The sequence below is a fragment of the Geospiza fortis genome, unplaced genomic scaffold (genome assembly GCF_000277835.1).
Source record: "Geospiza fortis unplaced genomic scaffold, GeoFor_1.0 scaffold130, whole genome shotgun sequence".
NCBI classification, from domain to species: domain Eukaryota; kingdom Metazoa; phylum Chordata; class Aves; order Passeriformes; family Thraupidae; genus Geospiza; species Geospiza fortis.
The window spans coordinates 18,164,343-18,175,323 of record NW_005054300.1 but is presented as its reverse complement, the minus strand read 5'-3'; the positions used below and the strand labels follow the sequence as shown (position 1 = coordinate 18,175,323).

General features: G+C 44.2%; 1 protein-coding gene across 1 annotated transcript in view; it reads right to left on the bottom strand.

Moving 5' to 3' along the window:
- The window catches only part of CDHR1 (cadherin related family member 1), a 42,540-nt gene extending 35,414 nt beyond the window's left edge, over nt 1–7,126 (bottom strand). The window contains exons 1-2 of the mRNA XM_005417287.1: nt 7,066–7,126; nt 6,209–6,304 (exon numbers count right to left, since the gene is read on the bottom strand). Of these exons, the coding sequence (XP_005417344.1) occupies nt 6,209–6,304; nt 7,066–7,126 (157 nt within the window). The remainder of the gene's footprint in view (nt 1–6,208; nt 6,305–7,065) is intronic.
- Between the last annotated feature and the right edge of the window lie 3,855 nt (nt 7,127–10,981).

Genomic DNA, 10,981 nt, shown 5'->3' with positions numbered 1-10,981 from the left:
GATGAGACAGTTCTGACTGTGACAACTCTCTAAACACAAGGAAATGAAAGGAGAAGAACTAACTGGGACTGATATAAAATAGCATCCTGAAAGGACACCTGCTTCCTGATCCAACTATCTATATAAGAGAGAAAAATTAGAAAACTGGAGGGTTCTGCAGCACCAGCACTGACTATTTATTCTTGTTTCTTAAAAGCTTTGTCGTAATATCACAGCTGGGTCCAACTGAAGATTTAAGGTGTCAATTGCCATCATCTCACTGATATCCTTATAAATACAGTGCTTTTCTGCAGCCTTTTTTTTAGTTATTAGTTGTCTCTACTTCTCAGTTGTTTTTTGCCCTTCTTACTACCTTTTCCTGTCCCTTGCACTTGACACAGTGCTGGCTGTCCTGCCTGTTTCTAGCTTGTGTGGATGTCTGCAGCAGCTGCTGAGCAGTGCTCTCTGTGCTGTGGAGAAGCAGGATGGACACCACATCTGGGCTCTCTTGGAGCTGAGAGCAACCACCAGGCACAAGGTCTCTGCTGTGGCTGCCCTGAAATACCAATGCCAGCAGCACAGATATGCAAACCCCTCCTCAGAGGGCACAGGGCTGGAGAACAACAGACTGAAAGTTTATGTGAACTCATTTGAACCTGGGCTGGTTCTTTAAATCTCACAGTTTACTTTTCTACATTTCTTAGAATTTTCTTATAAGGAAGACAGGAACTTTCTTGCTGCTAAATGAGTAGAAAGACTGATATTGGTACTGACTGAGATTACTGAGCTTTCTGAGCAGGTAATGATGGACTTCATTGATCTTTACACTGGAGTCTTTGCTTTTTAGCTAAAGCTGATACTTCATTTTTCATAATACAAAATACTTTCATGCCTTTTAAATTAGATTGTGGATCAAAATTTATTTTCTAACTCATTATAATTCCTTATTTTTTCCAATTTGTAATTTCACTGCACAGTACCCTCCATATCATTAACACCCGCAGGAACACTTCTCACCACAGTGTTAATGCCAATTAAAAATCTAGTCTCAGTGTGCTGCCTCTACTTGCTGAAAAGGAAATAAATGAAAAAGATAAAATCTTACCAGAGGATACCAAGTAAATACCCTCTCCCTGACATAAAAATATGGGAATAGAAGAGTCTTTACTGAAGATATGGCAAATGCCACAGTTAGAAGAGCTGGATACTCTGAGTACCCAGGGGATGATGCAGCAGGCTGGGACAGGGGAGTCCTGGGGCACTATTGCTGCTTCCTGCTGTGGCTTCCTCCCACGAGCCATGCCAGGCTTTTTCACTCTGCTTTTCCTATTCCAGTTTAAAAGTCATTTGCTCTCTGCTCTGCCACTTGGGCTGAATGGCTGTCTCATGTCATCATTGCTCCATTTTAATTCATTTTTGACTCAAATTTAATCACAGTTTCTGCCCTGGGCTCTGGGACTGGTTTTGCGTTCTCACTGAAGACATGCTCTCCCTCTCTGCTGTGCAACACCCAGCAATCAGATCCCTTCCCTGTCAGTTAAACAAGCCAAGCCCATTTTGGATTCATGCACTGTCCTTTGCCAGCACAGCTGACAACTGTTAAGAAGATGCTGAGAGGGATATGCGCGGCCATGCTCCCAGGACAGGACACCTCTGTTGCTAATGTCACAGCAAACACCACCTAGCCCAGGGTCACATGTCTGCTCTCCACCTGTCTCAGCTGAGGGCCCACTTCCCCAGCAGAAGAGATGGACAGTTAAAGCTACAGAGGGCTGTTTTCACACCAAGCTCACCCCAGGCACAGGCTCCTGGAGGCCATGGACACGCACCATGTCTACCCCAAAGCCCCTTTCCCATTCACTGCCTGCTACCGCTCCTTCCCGACCATGCCCAGGGGACTCCTGCTCCCTCCCTGCAGCCTGGTGCAGCAGCCAGCTGCCAAAGCAGAAACATGGCAGCATCAGCAGCAGCCAAAACACACCTTGCAGCTGCCAGTGCCTGTCCTGGAGAGATGGGATATGGCAGCAAGGGCTGAGCACAGGGCCCAGACCATCACCCCATGGACAGCAGCAATATGTCCCTACAGGACCCATGGCAACCAACTCCAAGAAGAAACCATCTGAGTGCAATTTTCTGATGTATCTGCAGTTTCTGTCAGAAGACTCTAAACAAAATTGAAGGCTGTAACAGCTGTGAGTCCTCAGAGCATCTCTGTGCAGCGCTCAGTCTGCAGGGGGCTTTGCTCCGTGCACGCTGGCACTGCTGCAGGGGGGCAGAAGGCAGGCTGTGCTTACACTGCTGTTCTGGCAGCTCCCAGCTTGCCTAGAGGTGGAGCAGGGTAACAGAAACAAGGAAAGAATGATAGGTACCACAGGGGACAAGAAGGCTCTCCTCAGTCAGCTGTGAATGATGGGAAGAAAGGAAGAAAGCAGCATGTAGGAACAGAGTGAGCTTGAAGGATGGAGGGATCTGAAGGGATCAGTCACCCAGGGGTGAGTGGGTGGCAGCCGTAGCTTTGATCAAAGAACTGCCACTGCAAACTGGCTTTTAATGGGAGGAGTGCCTTCTTGGGGGCAAGGGAAAAAACAGAAAGGGAAATGCAAGGAGATCATGAAGAGATCTACAGAGCACTGATGATGTTTGGGCTCTGCGAGATAATGAACTTAGGCCTTCTGAGTATGCTTCAATCCCCTGCTCTGCAGCTGTTCCCAGCCCCACTCTGTCCCCACCATGAGGCTTACAGGGATTAGGAGGTAAGATGAAACAAACAACCTGAAATAGCATCCCACTCCTGCCTTAAGACCTTGATTAGGAGCACATGCACATTCTGTATGTACACATGCAAAGAGCTAATTACCCACCTGCCCCACCAAACCACAAACACCAACTGCTATTTGAGTTCATAACTCCTCCCATTCTTAAATCTGGCACTGAAAGGGGCTGCTGCTGTTCTGGCTCTATTACCATGAGGGGTCTCAAGCCCTGCAGCAATAAATAGGATCTGGGAATCTGCAGGTACTTTCAAGCATTCATGCAGAAATAGTACTTGATGGTTTTATGATAACTTGGTACACAAGTTACAACTATCTGTAAATAAGCAAAACTGGACAAAGGAAAATAAGGTAAAGTTAAGGATGATACAAGAATGGTAATGAATTTGATGTGTTCACACAGCTGCAGAGCTGCAATGTCTCTTTCTACAGCCACACATGGACTCCATCTTGGCCTTTCAGTGTTCCCAAATGTTCCATGTCCCTTGCCTACAGATGCCTGGGAATAAAACTAACACATACTACTTTGCCAACCACTTGCAATCTCAGCAGGGTCAAAGACTGTAAAATTTCTGGAGGTTTAGTAAAGCTGGTGTCTGTGGCACTGCACAGATCAGACACCAGCTTCTGCCAAGAAAAGCATCCCGTTCATGACTCCAAGCTGTATGTAAGGACGGGGAACATCTAATAGCAACCTATCCATTTTTGCAGCACATAAACCTGAGTGAAGCCATCCAGAATCAAACATATGGAAGTTATAGTTCCTCTGTTTTGTCACTGATCATCCTGCTCAACCTGAGAGATGACTGTGGGAGTGTGGATGCTTGGGACTGCACATGGATGTGGGAGACCAGATGTCTTCTCCTGTTTCTGGAGGAAATCAGAGCAGGTGATGAAGAACAATATTCTTCTCTGCAGTGCCACAGCAAAGGGCCAGTCTGGTAGCTGTTTAGCTCTGGCACAAAGTTCTGGCTGTGGTCTGATCCTCTGTGAACACTGGTCCTCTTGCCCTGTACAAAGCTGAAAGCACACTCAGCACTGGAGTGTCAGTGCTTTCTCTGCCAAAGGCTCCCTGAGGAGTGGCTATGCTGACATGGGCAGCAGCAGTTTGCATTAAGCAAATCCCAAGCAACCATGTTCCAATGGAACTTCTGAAAGTGCTTTCAGAAGAGAGGACCTTGCAGTACTTAGAGCTGTTTGTCAAGGTGTTCTGGGAGTTAGCCCAAAGAAGCACTGGAAGCTGTGTGACAAAGCAATCACATTTGGTCTTCCAAAAAGTAAGGTCTTATCTCTTTTTCCCGAGGGTTCCTACAGGTCTTTTGGAGCTTTCAGAGAGAAGCTGTTCCCCTCTTGTCTTTTAAAGCACATTTACACATCAAATTAGAAGTACAAGGCAGCCAATTTAAACACATGTAAGCACATTCTGGATGAAGCTAGTAGGCAGGAAGCACAGCAGCTCTCAAGAAAGGGCAGCCTGAGCTTTATCACTGCTGCAAGCAAAGCACAAACTCTCCAGAGACCTCCATGTTCCTAGTGTGGTTGCTAATGTTAAAAAAGCACATACAGAAGCCCATCACATATATATCTCATTATTCTTACTCAGGCTAATTAGGAGAGCACAAACACAGGCTCTGATCTCTCACACTGCTGTTTTGCTGTTTGTTGAGGCACACTGTCCTTTTTTGGCTGCTGGAGCACCAGATCAGATGCAGTGGAAATTACTGCTGTACTTCACTGCTACAGGGAGTGCTGTCATCTGAGAGAGAGACCATGTGGTGCTGCAGTCCTGACAGGAGGGACATTTTTGCTCATTGTGTGGCTCTGTGCCATCTTTATCTCCTCATCCCCACGCAGGTGCCTGGAGGCTCCCAGTGGTGGCAGGCAGAGGCTGGCACCACACCAGGGAGTGGGGCTTGGATGGAAGTGAGTTGTACTGCCTGAGGTTTCAGTTGCAGAGCTGGCAAGCACCACCCCAAACAAACTGAGCTGGGGTCCCATTTTGTGGCTGTCTGGGATTACAGCCTTATCTATGCTTGGACAAGTGATTCCAATCCAACTCCAGCTATCAGCAGAACTGTAGGGATTGCCAAGGCTGAACTAAGTGTGGTTTCCATGAGAATCCAGGCAGAAGTACAGCAAAAATTGCAGCTCCTTGGTCTGTCTCTGGCTTTTGCAAGTGCCACTACATTACTACAGTACTGTTGGCCTTCAAGCTGAGGTTTCCATTTCAGCTTGATCAAGCTCATCAAGCTCCTTTTAAGTTCAATGTCAAGATGTGTCACTTGTACACTATGTGCTGTCTTCTCCCCCTCCTCCTTCTCAAGCTGAGCAGGTAAAGGAGACTTTGCTGCTTCCAAATATCCCCTCCCCACCCTCTAGCAGGCCCAGTGTGGGTCTTGGATGACATTAACACCGCTGGGTCAGAAATGGAGACTTTGAGCAAACCCAGGCAGCTGCTTCCCAGCACAGAGTGACCTTGGTCTGCTTTAAGAAGGCGTGGGTGGCAATGTCAGGCTGGCAGAGCAGGCTGTGCCCTCTGATCCCTCCCTCATCCTGGCCTTCCCCAGCTGCCTGAGCCCTGGGAGGGGGTGTTTGGCTGCACCCCCTGAGCAGCCATATCTCTCCTCTCTGCATGAGGCACGGGTAAAGGAGTGCTTTGGTACCCAGTTTGCATTAACTAAATATTATTCTGATTCAGCCTGTGAAAGCTCCAGGTAAACAGAAGAAAATCCTAAATAAAATCTCAGTGCAAAGTTTGAAGTAAAGGTGATGTTCATCACTTAATATATATTTTTATGTAATTGCTTAGGTCTTAGGAGATTATTTTTCCCCCAGAGAAAATATTGATTGTAAGTCACCTTTTGTTCTTATTTAACTTTTCTTAGTGCAACTACAGTTAAAAGGAGTATAAATAGACCGGCCTCAGAGTGCTGAAATCTGTTAACTGCATCAATTTTTGAGTTTTCAATAAAACAAAACCTTTTTAAAAAACATCAGTTGTTTAGACAAAACAATTTTCACTGCAAGTGGAAACATTTTCTACCATTTGTACATAAATATTAAAAATGCATTTAGGAAAAATCATGTCCCTTAGTTTTTCAATGTACAGCTTGCTTTTATCAAGGCTGATAAAATTGCTAGAAATTAGGCTTTCTTCTCATAAGCATTTATAGAATTGGTAAGAAGCCTCCCACCATGAATTTATTTCTGACCCCAAAGGTCTGTGCTCTGAAGCTGTGAATAGATTGGCAGACAAAAAAAGAGGGAGCTAGAATTCATGTTTTAAATTGCAGCTACAATTCAAACATGTCACTTTAAATTGAGGCCAATTAAAAGCTTGAGAGAAAAACCTGTAAGAATACAGCAAATAACAACAGCCTATAAGAAAATATATATGTTAATCATAAGAGCAAGCAATTCCAGTTTCACAGTTTAAACATACAAATTTTAATACTGACCAACAGGCGTGTCCTCTGAAAGGCTGAGAAGTGCCATGTTCCCGTTTGTGCTTCTGGCTCCATTATCAAAGAAATAGGGGGCATAATTTGCCTGAACTGCAATTAAAACAAAACAGAAGCCAAACAAAAGCATTTTGTAGGTGACAGTTATTTGGCTGTCTCAGTTACCTGACTCTCAGTAAACAGGAGCTGTTCAGGGAATACTAGGAGTGCATAACACACCCCGTTGCTGCAATGGACTTTCAGAACTGTATCTGTAGAGATATTTTTAATAAAATTACTTCTATGTGCCACTGTGCCAGTATTTACACAGCAGGAAATAGAGTGAGTATATAAAAAACCTCCCAACCAACAGAAAGAAAAGAAATAGCAGGATCTCCCTTAAAAAACTCAACCAGTTCCAGACAGCTTCAATGAAAAATGAACTTTTCCAGCTTGTAATGATGGAACACCTCTCCTCTACTCCACACATACAAGCCTGAAACTTTCCCAGTGCCTCGGTACTTCACCCAGTATTCTTAGCACATCCTGCCTTAAAATTATGCTTACTACATGAGCAATTAGCCATAATTAAATACTTACTTGCTGCCAGACAACAGCAAAGTTTAAAAAAAAACAAAACAAAAAACAACAAATTAGTTGTCATTCTACTGACTGACTGTTAAGAGATTAAAAATAGCCCATTTGAAACAAAACTGCAAGTATATAAACACAGAGGGTAACATTTGCACAAGGACCAGTTGCCATGGAAAATATTTCAGAACAACATTACCACATCAGTAAGGATAACTACAGGATTTAAGGTTCTGCTTGTATTCTCCTATATTTTTACTTAACAAAGTGATTATTGTACTCACCCAGGCAAACATGCACCAAACTGAGAAATAAGGAGGGGGTGAAATGCCTTACATGCTTCATCCCACTGAAGAAAGAGCCAACTTCTTCTGTGTTATAAGGGCTTGGTTTTTGTTGGTTGTGTTTATTTTTATTTTTTTTATCTCTCTGAAACATCCAAGAAAGTGCCCTTCAGACTAATGTAGCAGAGAAATGTGGAAGAGGCAGTAACAGATGCTAAGATGTTAAGCGGATGACACGTCTTAATTTCTGAGGAATTTAAAGACGCTCCTTCCTACCACCTAATTAGACCAATTACTTTGCAGGGAGCTGTGGGACTCATCTCTGAGACAAGATTTGGAGGAATCAGTGTAACTCTCATGTTTTGCTTTCGGTACTGTATTTGTGCTGTTCAAACGTACAAGTCAGGGAGAAGGTAAAGTAGAAATTTGTTTTCTTTCTGCGCTCTATCTTTAATTCTCTAAGGCAGTTATCTGTTTTTAAGAGCTAATAGAAGTTTATTTTCATTTTAGCTCTGGTAATCTTGAGAAACTACAAAAGAAGAAAATCTAGTATTAGCAAAAACAATGGAAATGATGGTTACAATTTAAAAGAAAGCACTTATGATAGCAAAAAAAATACACAACGTTGCATATTAAAAATGCAGAATGTTCTTTTTATGAGTTGGCCTGATCATTTAATTCTTAAACAGCATGAATTGCTGAAAGCATCTTTTACTTTTTAGTAGAAAATTTTCAACATACTAAGAAGTGTGTTTAACCATCAACACATTGAAAAAGTTAACAGAATAGCTTTTTTAAATTGCTTAGTTTGATACATATAAGGTGTTTTCACTAACTAAAAATATATATATTCCAATACAGTATGTGCTTAAGAATCAGCCACACTGAGGATACTTACAGATAAACCTGCTGGAAAGGAGCTCCATCAGTGACAGTATGTGACTCAGTGACCCTTGTGGTCCTTCCAGCTCAGATGATTCTGTGACTGTGACCTGGGCTGCCAAGCACAGAGATGTTTACATTGGAGCTGAGCTGTTTAAACCTGACCTGCAGGAAAGCACTTGCTCTTTAAGGATGTGTTAATGGAGTTTTCTGGGTTAATTAAGATCCAGAGTGAAAGACATGTCCAAGGAATTGATCAGTCAAAGAGTTCCCCATCCCAGTGTTTTAAAGAATGGCAGCAGCTGCACATGCTGGGTGCCCGCAGTGGCACAGGTGAGGCGGGCACATGCTGTGCAAACACTGGAAGCTGGTGCAGAGCCAGGAAGCAGCTTCACACAGGGCAGCAGTGGAAGTTTGGCTCCCTCAGTCACCCACATGTTTTATCGTTGTTTCCTAAGCTGCAGAAGTGACCACACAGGCAGAGTGTCCCCTCCCAGCCCTGGCCTGTGGGGCGCAGAGCTGAAGAGGGGCAGGGCTCCAGGGACAGCTTTCATCACTCAGCAAGGGGAGGGACAGGCTGGGCTGCTCCAAGATATTTTTCCTACAGAAGGAGCTGACAGTTGGATCCTGTCACACATTTATGGTGTACCTTACCCTGACAAATGCTGGAGGGGGCCATGGGAGAGGCCTTTGCTGCAGACACAATGCTGTGGACAGGGCTTGTGGGCACCTGCAGATCCCCTGGGATCCACAGTGCTGCTGGCAGGACACCTCTGCCTGCAGAACAGGTCAGCTGTAAGGCTCTCCAAAGGAGAAAAGCAAAACTCTTGGGCCAATATTAACAAAACTCATCACCCATAATGGAATTTACCAGAGAATGGTACAGAGAGCAAAAGAAGGCTGCAAATGGATGAGACAAATTAATGAAGATTGGGTTCACTGATGACTAACAAATGTGATGACACAGATGCAAACCCTGGTTCAGTTCAGCACTACATTATCACCTCCCAGAAGCTCAGAAGTTAAACCAGGGGAAGGCTCTTTGACATCTTGATCTCTTTCTGACCATTTCCTACGGGATCAGACCTTTGCTCTGGCTCTGTGTGATTATATTTGTAGACCACTATTTACAAAAGCTCCATGTTGAACCAATCTGCAACTGCAGCAGTGGCCTGTAAAGCCCAGGGAAACCTGCAGCAGGCAACTATGAAAAACAAATGTATTTTTAGTGCATTTAAATTCAGGATATGGTGATCCAAATCTGAAAACTGTGTGGGGGCAGATACACATATAGAAGATGGATATAAATTTAGTCCCTGTTGTAGATTTAATCATCCCACCTCTGTCAAAAATAGTATTAAACCACTGACAAAATCACAGAAATAGATCTGCATGGTGCCCAAAAAAAACCATAAATAGCACCTAAATGTCTTCTCATCTGCCTCCTCAACCCAGAACTAACAACATGCTTTTTTTTTCTACAGAGAATTTTCGTAGAACAAGTGATGGAGAGCTCTTGTCAAAGTTAATAGCTGTCTGTTCCCCTGGTTTCATCCCCTGGGGATCTGAATCTCTGGGGCCTGCATCTCCAAGGAAGCAAAATGCCTCCCTCCTGAATTTCAATGAGTTTGAGCTCTTAATCCCCTTACAGTTTGGAAACCTAGCTAATGTGTGTTTATGCACAGTCAGAGCCATACCTAACACAGCAACATTCAACAGAGTTGTTTTTTTCTCTCAGAAAATACACTTTGATCAAAACCAACACAGCTCATGGATCCAGACTTATTTTGAGGAATTTTCTCCTTTGGAAGAAAAGGTGCAGGAGGGGGTTTCAGGAAAGCAGTACCTTCCATCCCAACATTTTTGGGAATGGTAGGATCCCTCTCTCTATGTAGAAGAAACTTGCTATTTTGTACATCTTTAGCATATCAAGTAGCAAGAAACATAAAAGAAAAATTAAATATACCCACCTGATCTGAACCAACTGATTTCCCAGGGTTTTGTTTACTATTCAGTATGAAAAACATCCTGAAAATATTCCAGTATCTTCAGAACAGAAGTTTGGGTAACTGATTAGCAATATCTACTAGAGCTTGTTAGACAACCTGAATTTTTATACAATAGAAGTTTAAATGTTGAAGGATGCTACAATAATGCAGTGAATATCTTTCAGACTTCCCCACCTCTGAGCACAGCTGGGGTGTACACCTGCATGGTTGTAGAGCTGCTGGACTGTGCACTGAGAAGCCCCTGGGATGCCCTCAGCCATGGATGCTTTTCTTCCCCCAAGACAAAACTACTTCCCAACATGAAACCAGGTCATTGCTGGGCACAGGGGCCAGACATAAAACCAGCCACACACAAGGCCAGCTCTTACCCTGTTAACTCTCATCTCTTTGAGCCTTTGAGCATCTTGGAAAATCCTGGGCCCCCACTATGTTCACTTTTTTAGCCCTAAACCTTAAGCCTAAGACTAGTAGTACTTCTTAATCAAATACGACTGGCAAGAAAGAGACTTTCATCACTAACAAGAGCTGCACTTTTTCTGTTTACACAACCCTGAACAGGGGAATTGTGGGTCCCACAGACAGCTGCTCTTGAGCCCAGGCCAAAGCACAGCCTAAAACGTTGGCCAGACTAGAACTGGCAGCAGATGCCAACATAAAACGGCACCTAGACTTCCCCAAGAGCACAGCCCCTCCCGCTGCACAGCACTGCCACCAGGAGCATGGCCTGTTCACAGCTGAGGGAGGGAGTGCCCTGCTGTGCCACTGGAATCCCAGCTGGCACCACTGCCACCTGTGCTGGCAGGCTGAGCAGAGGGCTCTGGCTGAACTGGCACGGAGGGAAATTGAGAAATCACTCTTTCCATATCGTGGGTGGCCCTTCCACCTCAGGGCAATCACATTAGAGCTGCCCACCTGGGGAATGCCTGCTTGGCATATAAATGGGAGGCTTTCATGAGCTGCATGTTGATCAGCTTTTGGATGCTTACGTGGATTTGCAATTTAAAACTGTGAGAAAAATGAAATGA